The sequence below is a fragment of the Panthera leo genome, chromosome C1, assembly GCF_018350215.1.
Source record: "Panthera leo isolate Ple1 chromosome C1, P.leo_Ple1_pat1.1, whole genome shotgun sequence".
In the NCBI taxonomy this organism is placed as follows: domain Eukaryota; kingdom Metazoa; phylum Chordata; class Mammalia; order Carnivora; family Felidae; genus Panthera; species Panthera leo.
The window spans coordinates 4,273,726-4,293,317 of NC_056686.1; the positions used below are offsets into that span (position 1 = coordinate 4,273,726).

The 19,592-nt window shown below is 46.7% G+C and overlaps 1 protein-coding gene across 1 annotated transcript; it reads right to left on the reverse strand.

The window, feature by feature from the left end:
- Nucleotides 1–273: 273 nt before the first annotated feature.
- Nucleotides 274–19,558, reverse strand: NOL9 (nucleolar protein 9). The gene is made up of 12 exons (XM_042951083.1): nucleotides 19,193–19,558; nucleotides 17,378–17,597; nucleotides 15,227–15,354; nucleotides 12,074–12,209; nucleotides 11,855–11,951; nucleotides 11,204–11,301; nucleotides 5,966–6,127; nucleotides 5,468–5,765; nucleotides 4,369–4,480; nucleotides 2,923–3,100; nucleotides 1,280–1,413; nucleotides 274–592 (listed from the first exon to the last, which is right to left on the reverse strand). Exons 1-12 carry the CDS (start codon nucleotides 19,547–19,549, stop codon nucleotides 443–445), a joined length of 2,070 nt encoding a protein of 689 aa, XP_042807017.1. The 5' UTR covers nucleotides 19,550–19,558; the 3' UTR covers nucleotides 274–442.
- Nucleotides 19,559–19,592: the final 34 nt, after the last annotated feature.

The window sequence follows — 19,592 nt, forward strand, 5'->3', positions numbered from 1 at the left end:
TGAACCATACAGTACACTAGGGCTGAACTCTAGATCACGTAGCTTGGAAAAGAGTTAAATTTAGAGGTGCCTGGGTGGCTCAGTTGGTTGGGTGTCTGACTTTGGCTCAGGTCATGACCTTAAGGTTTGTGAGTTCGAGCCCCAGATCAGGCTCTGTGCTGACAGCTGGGAGCCTGGAGCCTGCTTCAGGTTCTGTGCCTTCCTCTCTCTCTGCCCCTCCCCAGCTCACGCTCTGTCTCTGTCTCAAAAATAAATAAGAAAAACATAAGGAAAAAAAAAAAAAAGAGTTAAATTTACTCTCAACAGATCCACGAGTTACCCAGGGAGCTCGCTTGCTGCGTCACTGCACAATTCCCGCCATCGCCGTCAGTCTGACGTCAGGCTGCAGACCGAGACGAGTTTTCTGGTAGAAAAGCTCCTGCCCCTATGGACCACACCAGTATCAGTTTATTTTTCGATAGAGCTTAGGTTTCGGGTGTACTTTCTCTTCACGTGTCTCCTCGGTTTCTCTTGCTCCAATTTTCTCTGATGCTCCAGGAAGTTTAGAATTATAATCTGTTGTGACGTAAGGTATTGTCCCTTCAAGCCCACGCTGGAACAGAAACAAACACAAGGAGGATGAGGGAAAGTCCCAAGTCCTGCCAGTCAGAGTTTGTAGTGTTTCTTTTCTTCCCCAGAAAATACTGTTGAAAGTGAGAGTCTGAGAAAGGCCCTCACACTCCTAAGGCCTCTGGTCCCCCTCCCCCTAGACAGCTCACTTGATGCAACTGGCCCAGTCACAAAGGTCACTGCCTTCTTTCTGTCCAATTCAACTCCACAAACACATTAACCGAGAGTAAGTGGGCGTGGGTGTGTTTCTCTCTCACACAAGTTAGGACAAGCAGCTAGGAGGGGTGGGACGTCCATGGCCTCCCCAGGCTGCCAGAAGGCCTTGCAGTCTGGCTTTCAGGCCACCACACAGATGTCCTTGGCCAACATGACCTTCCCATCAATGTGCCCAAAGACTGTCCTCAGGACGGGGTAACCCTGGAGAGATCACCTCTGCTCTCTTTTCCCACAAGCTACTCCTGGGATGATGGCTCTGCCACTGGACCCCTGACCACAAATGGCGGCAATTCATGGTCTTGGACCTCTGAGGCCACCCTGACACTCTATCTGCCTCATCCAGCTTCTACAACCAAGTGTGAGTTTCCCACACAATAACGTGTTCCCATGACTCTCTTCGCCATGGACACGACCAGCGACTTTCAGGGCTGCCCCTGGGAGTGTGAGTGCTCACCTGGCTCTTGAAGACACACTGCGGAATGGAAATGGCTCCGACCAATAGGCAATTCACATTTCTTAGCTCTTCTGGGGGCACAGGAGTGAGGATGTGGTACAGCCGCTTCTCCATGTCGATCCCTCTACAAATTCCTTGAAGACACACAAAACACTAAGATATCCTTTCTGGAAAATATTAAATCTCCCTACCACTGAGAATCAAAGAATGGCTTTTAAAATAAGAATTTCAGGGGGGCCCGGGTGACTCAATCGGTTGAGCATCTGACCTCAGGTCACGATCTCACGGTTCGTGGGTTCGAGCCCCGCGTCGGGCTCTGTGCTGACAGCTCAGAACCTGGATCTTGCTTCAGATTCTGTGTCTCTCTCTCTCTGCCCCTCCCCGGCTCGTGTTCTGTCTCTCCCTCAAAAATAAATAAACATTAAAAAAAAATTTTTTTAATAAAAAAAATAAAACTAATTTCCATTTCAACTGTGTTTTGCTTTGAAAATACAAAGTTCCAAGAGACGGGAGTATCTGACGACTCTTAGTCCCCTTCTCCTTGTTTAGCTGTGAGGAACCAAAGCGGTCCATATGCCAGAGTCCCGGACTGTCTTCAATAAGGCGCACACAGACCAGAGGGAGAAAAGCCACCATGAGGAACAGACAGACGACACAATCTTTCCCCATCACCAATTCCTCCTTCAGGGTCGGTACCAGGTGACACAGTTTCTGAGGAAACACTTCTGCGAAGTAGCAGTATATGAAGCAAAAATTTGTAATTATTTAAGGGTTTTGTTGCTAATTTTGGGTTACTTAAGTCCAGCACCCTTCTAGAATCATACCCTGACATTTACTGACCTCAGTGAGCCAGGGGGACAATCACATGAGGTAGGCCTGGAGAAGGAGGAAGGGACCCGAACCAGTACGAGGCCAATGGTCCTGGGCCCATGTGATGGGGACCACCAGGGTGTGACATGATCATGTCTGTCCTCAGACCACCCGACCGTGAAGTCCGGCATGGAAACGGTGGCCCAGACTCTTGGCAGAGTAAGAAGAAATGAGACGGACGGAGGAATCTGACGTCCCTGGGAAACGAGCTACCAAAACCTGCTAGCGGGTTGAATGTGGTGAACAGAGGTGGACCCAGGACAGGTGGACCCAGGGCAGGGTGAATCTTCCAAGGATTCTTCACAGGCCTGGGAACAGGAGAGGATGCCGGGCGGGAGGGGTTCTGGGGAGAACATTAGGACCTCAGTCATGGACCTAGGACTCAGATGCCAGTGAGATACCCAAGTGAAGACACACACTGCTAACGTGGGCTTGGAACTCAGACACGCAGTCAGGATACAGAGATCCAGTGAGATCAGCCTAAAGGTAGATCTAGGGTCCCAGCATGGGGACAGGTGGCCTAGGGAAAATGTGTCAAGTGAGAAGAAGGTCATGACCGGGCCCTCAAGAATCCTAGATGTAGAGCTGGCAGGAGAAGCAGAGAAAATGCTGCTTCCTTCCTGCCCACCAGCCCCCAGGCCCACTGTATAGAAGCCAGAGACACTCTCTGACCACTCCAGCTGGAGACTGATACAAGGTCAAGACCAGCCATCTACAGGCGGAGAAGGGGATCAATTTCAGTTGATATACAGACATGGTTTACTCTCACTCACCAAATCCCAAACAATCACAGATTGGAGTCTGGGCGAGCAGGATTGGTCCATTTGCGTACCCTCTAACATCATCTAGGATCTTGCAGAGACCAACCCAGCTGGCATTCACAGCATACAATATATGGGTAGGAGCGACGTCAGCATGAGTAATTCGGAGAGCAACTGCATTGAAAGGGACCTGGAAAATAAATGTGCATCTCCCTCAATTAGTTCAACTGGAAAGATTACTTTTAATTTTTAAAAGCTGACTAACCAGCTATCTAAAGTTACGTTGGCCAGAGCCACCCGGGTGGCTCAGTCGGTTGAGCATCTGACTTTGGCTCAGGTCATGATCTTGCGGTTCGTGAGTTCAAGTCTCACATCAGGCTCGCTGCTGTCAGCACAGAGCCCGCTTTGGATCCTCTGTCCGCCCTCTCTCTGTCTCTCCCTTCTCTTACTTTCTCAAAAATAAATATTAAAAAGAAAGAAAGAAAGAAAGAAAGAAAGAAAGAAAGAAAGAAAGAAAGAAAGAAAGAAAGAAAGAAAAGAAAAGAAAAGGAAGAAGGAAGGAGGTAGGGAGAGAGATTAGTAAGTTAGTTATGTTGGCCAAAGTGCTTACCAAAAAGTATCTAAACAGAGTGGAAACACTAACAAACATTGGCTAAATATTTAACACAGAGAAATTCAAAAGAAGTTCTCTGCCAGCCAACACTTGCTAGACACCTAAACTGATGTCTAGAACTTTCTTGTCTGAACAGACACACAAGACTCAAGCAAGTCTCCAGATAACCTGAATGGGGTGAAGTCTAGGGGGATTCCAAGATGCAAATGCAAGCGGGGTGAGCCTCCCCTTCTGACCACTGTGAAGACTCACTGCTTCCACATGACCGTCTTGGGAGGTCTGGCCCAGCCTCTGTTTTACGCCTAAGATACCAAAACACGCAGCTCAAAAGTAGAAATGCAGAGCTGGGCTCCCCAGCGCCACCTCTGGGATGAGGCAGAACGTTCTTTTTTTTTTTTTTTTTTTTTTTAATGTTTATTCTTGAGAGAGAGCGAGCGAGCACAAGTGTGTGCAGGGGAGAGGCAGAGAGAGAGAGAGAGAATATCCCAAGCAGGCTCTGTACTGTCAGTGCAGAGCCTGATGAAGGGCTCGAACTCATGAACCTTGAGATCATGACCTGAGTCGAAATCAAGAGTCACTTAAATGACTGAGCCACCCAGGCACCCCCAGGAAGAACGTTCTTAACCAGCACGAAGCACAGTCATGCCCAACACAGGGCAGCAGCTAACAGCGTGGACTCTCAAGCTAGAGCTTTCAACCTCCCATCTGTAAAGTGAGGCAGTTACAGAAGCCACAGAACAGGGCTGTTCTGGGGGTAAGAGGCCAGAAGAACACCCGGCTCACAGGAAGCCATACAAGTGTTGGCTAAGTAAACAAAGACAATTCCTCGTACAAGTTCAGGTTACCTGATAGGGTGTCAGACCATGTAAAGGATAAAGTGGTTTTGGCACCGGGGGCTGCAGCTGGCCGAGGTAACCCAGTACCGCCAGATCACGAAGAACTTTGTTATGCGACTCTCTGAAAAGTAAATCAGAACGAAGTAGAGATTTAACCTTACACATCCACCTCCCGTTCAGAAACACAGTACGTTGGTCATTACACAGATTATACATACACGAGCACACACTCCCACCTTGACATTGGCACACCCTGCCTTTCTGTAAACCCACTGGAAAAACATGATGCCTAAAGACGCGCCTTTAAATAAAGGCTCTTGGCAACCAGAGCTGGAGGCCGCTTCTGGCTATGGGTCTTCCTCAACCTATGATGTGGTTTCATCCTCATACACCCACCGGAAGCTGAAAATATGGAAGGATGAAAACGCCTTTAAGACACCTCACACACTGGGGCGACTGAGGGGCTCAGTCAGTTGAGCATCTGACTTGGCTCAGGTCATGATCTCAGGATTCATGGGTCCAAGCTCCGCATCGGGCTCTGTACTGACAGGTCAGACCCCAGAGCCTGCTTCGGATTCTGTGTCTCCCTACCTTTCTGCCCCTCCCCTGCTTGTACTGTCTCTCTCAAAAATAAATAAATAAACTTTAAAAAAAAGAAAAATTAAAAAAAGTTTTTTAAAATTTTTAAATGTTTATTTTTGAGAGAAGGAGAAACAGAGCACGAGTAGGGGAGGGGCAGAGAGAGAGGGAGACACAGAATCTGAAGCAGGCTCCAGGCTCTGAGCTGTCAGCCAAGAGCCCAACGCGGGGCTTGAACCCACGAACCATGAGATCATGACCTGAGCCAAAGTTGGACACTTAACCGGCTGAGCCGCCCAGGCACCCCTAAAATTTTTTTTTGGAAATCAAACCATCTTAAATCAGGGACTGTCTATATTTCCATTGGGAAAATAATGGCTCAGAAAACAGCCGATTCTCCTTCATAAACATGTAGCAGTGGCAGAGATTTGAACATTTGTAGAGAAATTCTTCCCTTTAAGGAAATGAGAGCAGAGAGGCTTATTACACTGAAGAGAACTCTATCCTCCATCCACGGTGGCTGACTCACCTATTTCTTGGCGTTTTTCTAAATGCAAAGTCTGACTGGACGCAAATCAGCTTATGTCCAGTGAACACAACGGGACTCTCCTTTTCTTCATCGGCAAATTCCAAACTCTCTGTAAACTCCGCCAGCTGGAAACCTCTGTTCCGGATTCTGGACTTGCTCTTTGTGTACAGGCCGTCCATGTCGTCTACATAGTCAGGAGTGAGGTTTGGCATGTACTTACTCCGCCCGGAACTGAACTGGACCACGTGGCTGGGAGACAGCAGCCGGATGAGATCGATGAGAAGCAGAAGCCCGTTATCTGTGAGGAAGGTGACACGAGCAGTTAGCACACTAAAATGCAAGGACACGTTTCTACGAGAAAACGGTACATCTGTCTGTGACACAGAAAGATCAGTAAGAACGATTTCCTAAGAACGGGGCTTCAGCGTTACGGCCAGAAGCCAAAAGCTTACTCGTACCGCCCACCCTTTGCTGCGAGATGCGCCTCCACAGGCTTACCTGACACCCAGCCCATCGTGTTGACGATGAGAGGGGCCTCTCTCTTGTAGGAGCTGAACACGTACTGTATTATCTCAATATAATTCTCATAGTTGTTTTTACAAGAAGGTTTCCCATAATATACCATTTTCTGCGGTGTCCTCTGGTGAGTAAAAGGTGGTCCTAGGAAGATAAAGGTGAGAGTTTGCAGGACTATTTAAAAAGAGGCGAGGGCTCCGTGTCGGCCATTGCCAGTGACAAAGATTCGCAAGAAGTCAAAGATTATCCTACCACTAGGAATAGCTGTATCTCGTTTTCAGAATTCTAAGCTTTCAGGGCGTCTGGGGGGCTCAGTCATTAAGGTCATGATCTCAGGGTTAGTGAGTTCAAGTCCTACATCAGGTGAACACGAGCCCCACTTCTCTTTCTCTCCCTCTCTGCCCCTCGCTCACTTGTGCCTTCTCTCTTAAAAAAAAAAAACCAAAAAAAAAACTTAGCTTTAAATTTAATACAAAGACATCTTCATGTTCTTTTAATGTTTATTTTTGAGAGAGACAGAGACAGAGTGGAAGTGGGGGAGGGGCAGAAAGAGAGGGAGACACAGAATCCAAAGCAGGCTCCAGGCTCCCAGCTGTCAGCACAGAGCCCGACAGGGGCTCAAACTCATGAACTGTGAGATCATGACCTGAGCTGAAGTTGGATATTTATCCAAAGGAGCCACCCAGGCACACCCCCTCATTGTCACATATAATTAATCCCAATTCTTATTATGTCCTAACATGGCCATTCGTTTACTGAGCACCGACAAGACACTGATGCTCAGTGAGCCAAGTCAGTATCTTTCTAGATACTCAGGATACACGTGTGAACAAAACCATGTCCCCATCCTCGGACAAGTAAGCAGCAATCACTCACTAGCATGTAGCACTTCCTATGCCCCATGTATTTCACAAGTAGTCTCTAATTTTCACAAAAATCCTATGACGTAGGTAGTATTACTACGCCCATTTTTATAGAGGAGGACACAGATTAATTGACCAAGGTCATACAGCTAGTAGATACCAACTGCGCTTGAACTCAGGTGATTCAGCTCCAGAGAAAACGTTCCTTTTTTCTTTTTTTTTTTAATGTTTATTTATTTATTTTTTGAGAAAGAGGGAGAGGGAGAGGAAGAGGGAGAACGTGAATGGGGGACGGGCAGAGATAGAGAGAAGACAGAGAAACCCAACAAGTTTCCGTGCTGTCAACACAGCCCCACACAGGGCTCGAACCTATGAACTGCGAGATCATGACCTGAGCTGAAATCAAGAGTTGGACGCTTGCTTAACCAACTGAGCCACCCAGGTGCCCCCAGAGCAAACATTCCTAACCGTAGCACCAGTCCGTCAAAACTGACCTACTTCCCTTATCTGGCTGGTGACCAGGACCACATGGCACCACGGTCAGCAGGGTGAGGGCCATGGTTAATGTGGTTGGTGCCAGGCCACCTGGGACAGGGCTGGCAAGGCTCCCCTCAAAGGTGGAGTAAGGGGACTTGGGGCAGCCCACAGCTGAGGAAGTGGCCTGCACAGCAGAGGGATTGAACAAATACAAAGAGACTGAGTAAATATGCAAATACACTGACAACAATCACAGCCAGAGTTGTTATCATCAAATATGGAACTTATAAATACGGGAGGAGGAAGGCTAACTAGAATAAACTCAGGGTGTCAGACCAGAATCAGAATGACTGCAGTAAACTTGTGGCTCTTGATAAATAGAAAATATGTACACAGAAGCATAAACGTAGTGTATACACGTATGTACGAATACGTATGCACATAATATACATGTATGGGTTTAAACGTGCATGTATTTCCTAGCTCTGTCCACCGAGGGGATCTACAAGCAGTGACACCCCAGAAGAAGTAACAAATAATACACCTAGTTACAGACAGAGTGGAAAACCCTGGCAAACACTTATCTTAACCAAATGATCAGAGGCAACCTCTCTGGTGACAGGGCCAACTGACAGCTTGCTGAAATGATGCACTGAGAACACAGCACCACATGTCAATCAAGCCATGAGGGGCACTCGACAGGTACTCTTCCAAATTGCCAAGGTCATGAACGATAAGGAAAGCTGGAGGAACTGCTCCAGACCGAGGACTAAAGATTTGCAAATATACGCTGGGCCGGGGCAGGCAGCTGGATGATGTACGAGGGACAGTATTCCACCAGTTCAGCTGCTCTGATTTGGTGGCTGCATTAGGATTATATAGCGGAGTGTCCTTGTTTGGGGAAACACCTACTGAAATATTAAGGGGTAAAAAAGAAAAGTAAATGCACTGGGGAAAACATAAAAGAAACAAAGGAACAATGAAACCAGCTAAAGAGCAAAGTCCAAACAATTAGTTTTGATAAAACTGTAAAAGCAACGTGAATGCTCTACTTATTCTCATTGTCAAAAAGTCTGTTAAATCTAGAACATATCCAGCAACCTGATATATCATCTGCTTCTCTTAAAAGTCAACTAAACAGGAATGCCTGGCTGGCTCAGTCAATAGAGCGTGAAACTCTTGATCTCAGGGTTACCAGTTCAAACCCCACATGGGGTACAGAGATTACTTTAAAACTCAAGTCTTAAACCTGTTAAAAGTCAACTAAACAGGGGTGCCTGGGTGTCTCAGTCAGTTAAGCGTCTGACTTTTGATTTCAGCTCAGGTCATGATCTCAAAGTTCATGGGATCAAGCTCCATGCTGGGCTCCATGCTTGGAGACTGCTTGGGATTCTCTCTCTCTCTCTCTGCCTCCTCCCCTGCTCATGTGCATGCTCTCTCTCTCTCTCTCAAAATAAATAAACTTAAAAAAATTTTCTAAATAAATAAATAAAATTTAAAAGTCAACCAAACAAAAATCACACAACTATCTTGACAGACACAGAAAAAGCACTTGACAAAAACCTAACGCCCTTTCATGACAACAAACATTCCACACGCTAGAAAAAGAAGGCAGCTTCTTCACCCTGGAGAAGGAACGCAACTGACAATGAAAACCCACAGCTGACAGCATGGTGAAGCGCATTCCCTCTAAGATGAGGAATAAGAAATGTTTCCTCCTATTCAACACTGTACTGGAGGTCCTAGCCTTTTCTTAGACAGGAAAAAGGAATTGAAGGCATCCAAACTGGAAGGAAGACGTAAAACTATTTCTATCCACAGATGACGATCTTCTATCTAGAAAATCCAGGGGCGCCTGGGTGGCTTGGTCGGTTAAGCGTCCCGACTTCGGCTCAGGTCATGGTCTCATGGTCTGTGAGTTCGAGCCCCACGTCGGGCTCTGTGCTGACAGCTCAGAGCCTGGAGCCTGTTTCGGATTCTGTGTCTCCCTCTCTCTCTGCCTCTCTCCTGTTCATGCTCTGCCTCTCTCTGTCTCAAAAATAAATAAACGTTAAAAAAAAAAAAATTAAAAAAAAAAAAAAAAAAAAGAAAATCCAAAGAAATCCGTAGGAAACCTACTGGAGGTAATACGGGAATTCAGCAAAGTTGCAGGGTACGTGGTCAACACACAAAAATCACATGTGTTTCAATATACCAGTAGTGAAGAATCTGGAAAGGAAATTAGGAGAGCAATTCCACTTACAGTATTAGCTAGAAGAATCCAATCCTTAGGAACAAATCTAACCAAGGAAGTGAAAGACTTCCACACTGAAAATCACAAAATTTTGCTGAAAGAAATTAAAGAGCTAAAAAACTGGAAAGGCACCCTGTGTTCGTAAGAAGACTGATCATTGGGGCCTCTGGGTGGCTCAGTCGGTTAAGTGTCTGACTTTGGCTCAGGTCATAATCTCACAGTTGGTAGGTCTGAGCCCCGTGTTGGGCTTTGCACCGACAGCTCAGAGCCTGGAGCCTGCTTCGGATTCTGTGTCTCCCTTCCTCTCTGCCCCTTCCCCACTTATATTCTCTCCACCCCGCCCCAAATAAATGAATAAATCTTTTAAAATCAGCAAAAAGAAAAAAAAAATTATGCTTAGTGAAAAAAACAGTCACCCAAGGACAGATATTGTTAAGGTCTCGCCTACAGGAGGGGCTTGGAGCAGGTGAACTCACAGGGACAGAAAGCAAAATAGAGGTCACCAGGAGCAGGAAGGAGGACAGGTGCTATTTAACAGGGACAGCATCTCAGTTTGGGATGACGAAAAAATTTTGGATGTAGGTGGTGATGGCTACGTAACACTGTGAACGTACTTAATGTCACTGAACTGTACGCTTATCAGTGGTTAAAACAGTAAATAGTATCACATTTTGTATATTTTACCATTAAAAAAAAGCAACATGGGATTCTGGGTTGGATTCTGGACCATAAAAAGGATGTTAGTAGGATAACTGATGGATTTTGATTAAAATCTGTAGTTAACAGTACTGTGTCAATGTAATTTCTAGGTTTAAATCATTATATATGGTTACATAAAATGTAAATACTATAGGAAGGTATGTTTCTGATTTACACACAACAAAGTGGGTATTGGTTCCATTTACCAAAATGGAACCCTAGAAAATTACCATAGTTTTGTTTTTTGGAAGCTAGGAGAACCGTTATAAGAAGACCGGGGGACGGGGCGCCTGGGTGGCGCAGTCGGTTAAGCGTCCGACTTCAGCCAGGTCACGATCTCACGGTCCGTGAGTTCGAGCCCCGCGTCAGGCTCTGGGCTGATGGCTCGGAGCCTGGAGCCTGTTTCCGATTCTGTGTCTCCCTCTCTCTCTGCCCCTCCCCCGTTCATGCTCTGTCTCTCTCTGTCCCAAAAATAAATAAAAAACGTTGAAAAAAAAAAAATTAAAAAAAAAAAAAAAAAAAGAAGACCGGGAGTTTGGGTGGAAGGGGGAATATTCACTTTTACACTTTCTTTTTTTTCATATTTATACTTTTCATTTTTTTAGTTTTTTCTATCATTATGTTTGAGTTTTATAAAACCAAGACATTTAAGAAATATACAACACACTTTCTCGCTAATATAAACAAACATTAAAAAAAGGTGGCGGGGGGGGGGAGGCTGGGTGGCTCAGTCGGTGAAGCATCCTACGTTAGCTCAGGTCATTATCTCATAGCTCGTGAGCTCAAGCCCTTTGTTGGGTTCGTGCCGACAGCTCAAAGCCTGGAGCCTGCTTCAGATTCTGTGTCTCCCTCTCTCTCTGCCCCTCCCCTGTTTGTGTTCAGTCTCTCTCTCAAATATAAATAAACATTAAAAAAAAAAAAAAAAAAAAAGAAACGTGTAATACATACCTAGAATTGGTTCTGTAATATTAAGTAAGGAAATGCAACCTGGAGGCGTAAATTCTGTCTGTCCCAGATCACATTCCAAATAGTCAACACAGGAAATACTGAAAATTTGAAAGGAAGAAAGAAAACCTTAGCTAGCTTTACTATGTCAAATGAATACATAAGATCTCATAGATTTTATGCAACACACAGGCATAATCCACCCTTTTATAGTCTTTTAGGTTGGATGCTCCAAACATGACAATCAACGAAAAGAAAATGTGCAGGCACGGTCATAGTGTCCACTCACAATATGGATACAACTTGGTACTACCTAAAATTTTACTTTCGAAATACAACGGAATTTCCCCTACTCTGAACCTCTGGGTATGGACAAATACAGAATCTAAGACAGGCGGCCCCTCTTGCCCCCTCGCTGATAAGCGAGGTCAGTCACTGTCTCGCTCCCAAACACAGCAGAACAGAGACGGTCATTGCTCAGCTGAGCGGCTTTGCACAGTCTTATAGACAATCTCTACTTAGATGTCAAGATGTATTCCTGTCTAGTTTCTTAAGTCAAAAATCCTATTTCATGCCCCAAATCTAATAACGTGTCTAAACAAAAAAAAAATTAAGAAACAAAAAATAAAAACAAAAAAAAACCCCCACTCTTACCTATTTAGCAACTGGTTAATCAGGTATCTATTAAACGTTGACTTTCCAACGTCCTGAGAGCCACAAACCAGAATGACAGGGCAGCCGTCTACTTCTTCTGGAGGCAAAAGAAACATTGACGCCTAGGATTAGCCACCTTCTTTAGGGCTCTAATCGCAAATCATAACCCTCTGAGGCTCTGGTGGACGAACACTCCGTTTATCACTACGCGCCACTCACCACAGGACACAGTGACCAGCTCTTCCATGGCAGACAGGGCACTCTCAGTTAAACGAAGGCCGTTCTTCTTCTTCTCTCTTTTGATGCCAACAGACCTCAGGGCTAAATGTTCAGAGTTAATCTGGAAGGTTGGGCTCTGAAATTAACAATGTAAGCTTTAAGAAAAGATGAACACAGTGCACGTTTCGTCGTCTAGGTCTAGGCTAGTAAACCTCAAACAGTTGTGAGCTACAAAAGACAAACCTGGTCCCTCCTTTCTCTCACGCCCAAAGCCAACTCTTCCGTAATGCTCGTCAGCTGTCCCTGCAGTCACCCCTACCTGTCCTCCTAGCTCACACGTACTTCCAGGCTGCCGTCACCTCTGCAGGAGGCCCCCCCAGGAAAGGAAAACCTGTGCAAATATAAAAGTGATTGCCCCAAGAACAATTCAACAGAAGACCACAGCTGTCCAACAGGTTGGTGATTTAGAGTAACATCAAGGCAGTCTCCAAAAACATAAAGTAAAAAGACAAAGAACATGCACAGAGCTGAGAGCACGCGGAAGACAGGCCCGCTAACCCACTGGCGCTCCAGCGGAAGTAACAGGAAACCACGGAAGCAACCCACAGCATCAAGAGCAGACCCTCGCGGACGCAGGTGGGGTTCGGAGGGAATAAGTCCTCTGGGGTGAAGGTGAAGAAGATCAAGGAAGAGCCCCCCATGCACGATCATATCCTCATGCAATTCATCACCCCCAAGATAAAGACATCGTAGAAGGCACGAGAATCGGTCTGGTGTGTGACTTCCTATCAGCAACTCTGAATTCTAGAGAACAATGGAGCAAGGCCTTCAAGGTTTTGAGGAAAAGACTCTATACTCTGCTCAACTATCAGTCACGGAGAGTAAAATAAGAATAACTCCTGGGGAGAAAAAAAAAAAGAACATCTTATGAGATCATATAAAGTTCACCATCTGCCAGATATGAAGAAATAAGGCTAGAATGTAGTAACACACATTGGGGGAGGAAAGTTACCCAAGAAAGAGCATAAGGAATATAAACGGTGGTGGTGAAGTCCCAGAAAAAAATAAATAAATAAAGTTAAAAATAAATGGAAAAAAAAAAAATCAAGGCGTTTAGAATCTTCGCTTACAAGAAGCAAATCTCAGTAACACGGGGCCTCCACCTCCTCCTCCACGGTCCTCAACAAGCTACTGGCTTCTGCGCTAGATTAAACTGATGCAACCACAACAGTGCATTCACTGTCCTGACCCCATTTCATACCTTCTGTCACTCAAACCTCCAACACCTACGTACTAGCTCTGCTCCCACTCAGTGATGATGATCCTGATCTGCTTCCTGGAGCAAAACGAACCACTCAGAAGAGAACTTCTACTTGGCGGCCCCCCCGACCCGCACACCCCCGCAGCCCATCCCGCCATTTCCTCCGGCTACTCCTACTCTAGGTCAGCTGCCTGTGCTCCCAAGGCCACTGCCCCAGGCCTGCAGACACCAGAACCAGAAGCCTTCCTTCGGGACGCCTCACTTCGAGTGTCCTCACCTCTCTGCCGCATCCTCGGCACCCTCCCCGCTCTAGATCATTCGCACCTGCTGTGTCCAAACCTGTTGGGGTTTTTTCATCCATCTGAACAAAAAACAAAACTCTGACCACACTCCTCCAAATACTGTGTCATTTCTCTCCTTCCCCGTACCGCTTAACTCTACAAAGGCAAAATCTCTTACTATTAAACCTGAGAGTTGCTCTCTGCCCAGGCTCCCGACCTTATTCCAATCAGTCTGCCCCACCCGCCCCAGCGGTCTACTGCGGACACGCTAGTCCAGACCACACGCCTACACGCAAGCTCCCTTCTCAGGCCTCACCTACCATCAGCATCTGCCACAACTGCCCACGTCCAGCTCCTCTGAACACCTCTTGACCACACCCTGGTTTTTCTCTACCATCAGTGACCACTCTGTCTCAGCCTCTGCTGTTCCCTCATCCACACCTCTTCTGGTCTCAGCGCCTAAGGGCTCAGACTTTGAACCTCTCTACCTCTCTGTATCCACTCCCTTGGTGTTATTATCCCATCTCACGGCCCAGAGACCATTCTGCTGAAAGCTCCCAACTCCAGAATCACGCATGCAACTGGCCACTTGACATCTCCAATGGTCTAACAGGCACCTCAAAGCCAACATCTCAATCTGCAACTCCTACACCACCCCCACGTCAGTAACTCCACGCACCCGGGCGGGTAGGCTAACTAGCTTGAGCTTGATGTCATCCCTGATTCTTCCCCATGCCTCACATCCAGTCAGCCTGATAAAAATCCTGCAGGTTAGGCTCAATTTATGGCTCATGGGAAACAATTACAGAAACAGAGCCTGACTGTTAAGAAATTAAGAACGTGACCAGCAAAACTTCGGAGACGACAGAGACATGACAGAAAGTATAGTGCACCAACGTACATTCACAGAGAAAAATTTATTTACTGTCTCAAGCGAATGAATTAAGATAAAAAGATAACCATCCGGAGGTGCCTGGGTGGCTCAGTCGGTTAAGCTTCCAACTTCAGCTCAGGTCACGATCTCATGGTTCGTGAGTCTGAGCCCTACGTCGGGCTCTGTGCTGACACCTCGGAGCCTGGACCCTGCTTCGGAGTCTGTCTCTCTCTCTGTCTCTGCCACCCCTCCCCGCATGTGCTCTGTCTCCCTCTCTTTCTCTCTCTCTCTCTCCACCCCCTCAAAAATAATCATTTAAAAAGAAAAAAAAGAAAAAAAAAGAAAACCATTTGAAAAATTCCAAAAGTCGGGGCACCTGGCTGGCTCAGTCGGTAAAGCATGCAACTCCTGACCCTCAGGTTCTGTGTTTGAGCCCCACGTTGAGAGGGAGGTTAAAACAAAACTTCGAAAAAATAAATAACAACTCCAAAAGGCATTTAACCACTTACAATATGAAAGAACGGCTTTCGCTAGGGAACAACACGGGGAAGGGGAGACATTTCTCATGACAGACCGTTCTACACACACCTTTTCACCATATACACGTATGACATTTTGTACAACCCGCAGCACAGCACAACAGCCACGCTGCTCTCTAATCGCGCATCCTACAGTCATCTGATAGGACTGCTCTGGTGAAACTAACGAGCACAACTCTGAATGAAAACTGGTCGCACCTCTTGTACAAAGACGTAAGATAAACCCGGGTGGCTGACTAAGAAGTTTACGGTGGAGGTTCTCAGCTGTTCCAACATCACAATGGAACACAGAGGAGAAAAATTCTTCATCAACCAGCATCTGTCATCTGCAAAAAGAAAAATTAAGTACCTTAGAAATAGTAACTCCAGGGGTGCCCGGGGGGCTCAGCGGGTTAAGCGACTGGCTCTCGATTTCAGCTCAGGTCACGATCTCATGGTTCAGTTCATGGGATCGAGCCCTGAGTTGCACTCTGCGCTAACAGCACAGACCCTGCTTGGGATTCTGGCTCCTTCTCTCTGTGCCTTTCCTCTGTGCATGCAGGCATGCGCTCTCTCTCTCTCCCAAAAATAAACAAACATTAGGAAAAAAAAAAAAAAAAAAAAAGATGGGAATGCAAACTGGTGTAACCACTCTGGAAAACAATATGGAGGTTCCTCAAAAAATTAAAAACAGAACGACTCAAGGGCCCAGCAACCGCACTACTAGGTATCTATCCAAGGGATACAGGTATGCTGTTTCGAAGGGGCACGTGCACCCCAATGTTTATAGCAGCACTATCAACAATAGCCAAAGTATGGAAAGAACCCAAATGTCCATCGATGGATGAATGGATAAAGAAGACGTGGTATATTGGGGTGCCTGGTGGCTTTGTGGGTTAAGCGTTCGACTTTGACTCAGGTCATGGTCTCGCGGTTGGTGAGTTCAAACCCCGTATCATCAGGCTTTGTGCTGACAGCTCAGAGCCTGGAGCATGCTTCAGATTCTGTGTCTCCTCTCTCTGCCCCTCTACCACTCATGCTTGCACTTGCTCTCTCTCTCTCTCAAAAATAAATTTTAAAAAATTAAAAAAAAAAAAAAGGAAGATGTGGTATATATATATATACAATGGGATATTACTCGGCAGTCAAAAAGAATGAAATCTTGTCATTTGCAACTACGTGGATGGAACTGGAGGGTATTATGCTAAGCGAAATTAGTCGGTCAGAGAAAGACAAACATCATATGACTTTACTCATATGAAGGCTTTAAAATACAAAACAGATGAACGTAAGGGAAGGGAAGCAAAAAGAATATAAAAACAGGAAGGGATCAAAACATAAGAGACTCTTAAATATGGAGAACAAACAGAGGGTTACTGGAGAGGTTGTGGGAGGGGGGATGGGCTAAATGGGTAAGGGGCACTAAGGAATCTACTCCTAAAATCACTGTTGCACTATATGCTAACTAACTTGGATGAAAATTTTAAAAATAAATTAAAATAAATAAATAAAAATAATAAAATAAAAAGAAAAGAAAAGAAAAGAAAAGAAAGAGAGAAAGAAAGAAAAAGAAAAAAAATAGTAACTTCGTTAAATTCTACACTGTTTAGGACCACCCTCTCCTCAGCTGAATTGTCAACTTTTTGAGAGCAGTAATTATGTTAAGGGCCTTCTTCAAGAAACCATACTGCATAATAAGAACACACCTGGATGGAGAGAGAAGTCAATCCAGGATTGCTTTGGCCACACTCTAGCTGTGTGGCCTTGGGTAACTTTTCTCATCTGAAAAATGGTGAAAATAAGTTTCACTCACAAGACCCATGTGAAGGTTTAAATAGACACAGAAAAGTGTACAATATCTAGGCAATAGGAAGCATCTAAAAATATTAGCCTTGGGGACACCTGGGTGTCGCAGTTGGTTAAGCGTTTAGGTCCAGGTCATGATCTCACAGTTTTGTGGGTTTGAGCCCCGTGCTGGGCTCTGGGCCAGCAATGTGGAGCCTGCTTGGGATTCTCTCTCTTTCCCTCTCTCTCTGCCCCTCCCCCACTTGTGCTGTCTCTCAAAATAAACAAAAGTAAAAACAAAAATACAAATATTACTGGGGGCGCATGGATGGCTCAGTTGGTTGGGAGTCTGACTTCAGCTCAGCTCATGATCTCATGCTTCATGGGTTTGAGCCCCGCGTCGGGCTCTGTGCTGATGACTCAGAGCCTGGAGCCTGCTTCCAATTCTGTGTCTCCCTCTCTTTCTGCCCCTCCCCGCCTGCGCTCTGTCTCTCTCTCAAAAATAAACATTACAAAAAGATAAAAATAATAACACTAGCCTTATTATAGTATACCCTCAGTAAATTATCCATTTATTTTCCTTACCCCGGTTAAGATGAGATCTGAGCAAAGCTCGGGCTTCCCTTTTCACCTCCTTCTTGCTTTTCTCAGGCACAGAATAATGAACTGCGTTGATAGTAAGGCGAGAATGAGTGTAGGTAGAGAAGACATCTTGGGCAGGGTGGCCTTGGCTGATGGTATAACCTAACACCTGCACCTGGCCATAGAGGCACGTCACACGACAGATCCCGCTAAAAGTAAAACCCTACAAGGAAAGGGGGGTGGGCAAAAAAGAAATAACATGACAAATCCTGTTACTAATGACTGAAAAAAAATTTTTTAATTAATTAATTTTGAAAGCATACTCATAAGAGCATGAGCAGGGGAAGAGTACAGAGAGAGGGAGAGAGAATCCCAAGCAGGCTCTACCCTGTCAGTGCTGAGCCCCACGCAGGGCTTGATCCCATTAACCGTGAGGTTATGACCTGAGCCTAAATCAAGAGTTGGACGCTGAACCGACTGAGCCATCCAGGTGTCCCCATGACTGAAATTTTCAAAACTTTTTTTTTTTAACTAAACTCTATGCTGAACATGGGCCTCAAACTGATGACCCTGAGACCAAGAGTAGCATGCACCACCCACTGAGGAAGGCATCCCCTTCCTCTTAAAAAAAAAAAAAAAAAAAAAAAAAAATGTGTTGGGGCACCTGGGTGGCTCAGTTGGTTTAGCATCAGACTTCAGCTCAGGTCATGATCTCACGGTTTGTAAATGCAAGCCCCGCGTCGGGCTCTGTGCTGACAGCTCAGAGCCTGGAGCCTGTTTCGGATTTTGGGTCTCCCTCTCTCTGCCCCTTCCCTGCGCACGGGCTCTCTCTCTCAAAAATAAACATTAAAAAATTTTTTGAAAAACATAAAAAATAAAAAATATGTCTAGAGGTGCTGGGTGTCTCAGTTGGTTTCAGCCTCTGACTCTTGATTTTGGGTCAGGTCACGATCTCACAATTCGGGAGCTCGAGCCCGGCATCAGGCTCTGTACTTCGTGTAGAGCCTGCTTGGGTTGGGATTCTCTCTCTTTCTACCTCTGCCCCTCTCCCCTGCTCCTGCTCACTCACTCTCTCCAAAATAAAATAAAATTCTAAACTCTTAGTTGCTATTCACATAACAAGTAACTTCTAAGTAACAACACGTTGTACTAGGTGACCATCGGGTACTGATTATCCTTAACCTAATTTCATATCCCACCACAGCTACAGAGATGGCTGGTGTATACAGACACATGAAAAACAAGCGGGTCCCATGAACTGGGCTCTGCAGCTGTCACAGACCTATCTCTACCAAGGCCCACTGCCTGCCAAGTTTCCCCCGTTCCTGGGCTTTCACATCCCCCCGACACTGCAGGAAGACCTCCCACACCAGCATCCAAGTGAAGAGCCCAGGTCCTGAAATTAAGCTGCCTGGGTTTGAGTCTTAGCTCTGCCCCTACTCTACGCCTTTCAGCAAGTTACCCAAACTATACCTCAGTTTCTTCGTCCGTAAACATTTACGGAAATGAAGGTAATGACTCCATAGAGCTGAGAGTATTAAAAGGGTTCACAAACCTAAAACACTTAGAACGTAGAGCCCGGCCTCTCTAAGCACCCCGAAAACGTGAGCTGGTCCTATTATTTCCTGCTATTAAATTCCCTTCGGCTCTCAAAGCCTAGAGCTCCACAACAGGTTCCTAGTCACCCCCTGCTCAGCACCGCCGCCAGGAGGAACGCTCTCGACCCGGGGCCGCAGAGCCCGCACGGTCTTCTCCCCATTCCCCCCCCCCCCCCCCCCGATCGCGGCCGGCCAGCCTCCCCCCACCGGCGCGACCCACCTGGTCCCGCGGCAGCAGCAGCAAGGCGCGGCCCGGGCCGGCCGGCCGCACCGGCGGGATGGGGAGGGTCGTGGGGCAACTCGGGGCGGGGGCCGCGGCCGGGGCCGGGCTGGGGGCCGCGGTCTTGGGCCTCCGGGCGGCCGAGCGCGACACCAGGCAGCCGCTCTCCCGCCAGTCCGCGCCGGCCGCCTGGGCTTGTAGCAGCCGCCGCCGCAGGCGCCTCCGGCCGCACCAGCGCAGGGTCCCGAGCCGGCGGCGGGGCCGGCGGCTGAGGACGAGCTGGGGCCGAGCCTTGCGGGCCCGCAGCCACGTGGAGCGGGAAGGACCCCGCTTGAGAAGCAACTGGGCGTCCGCCATGTTGGCCACGGGCGCCTGCCGCGCGAGAATCTCCCGAGATCCG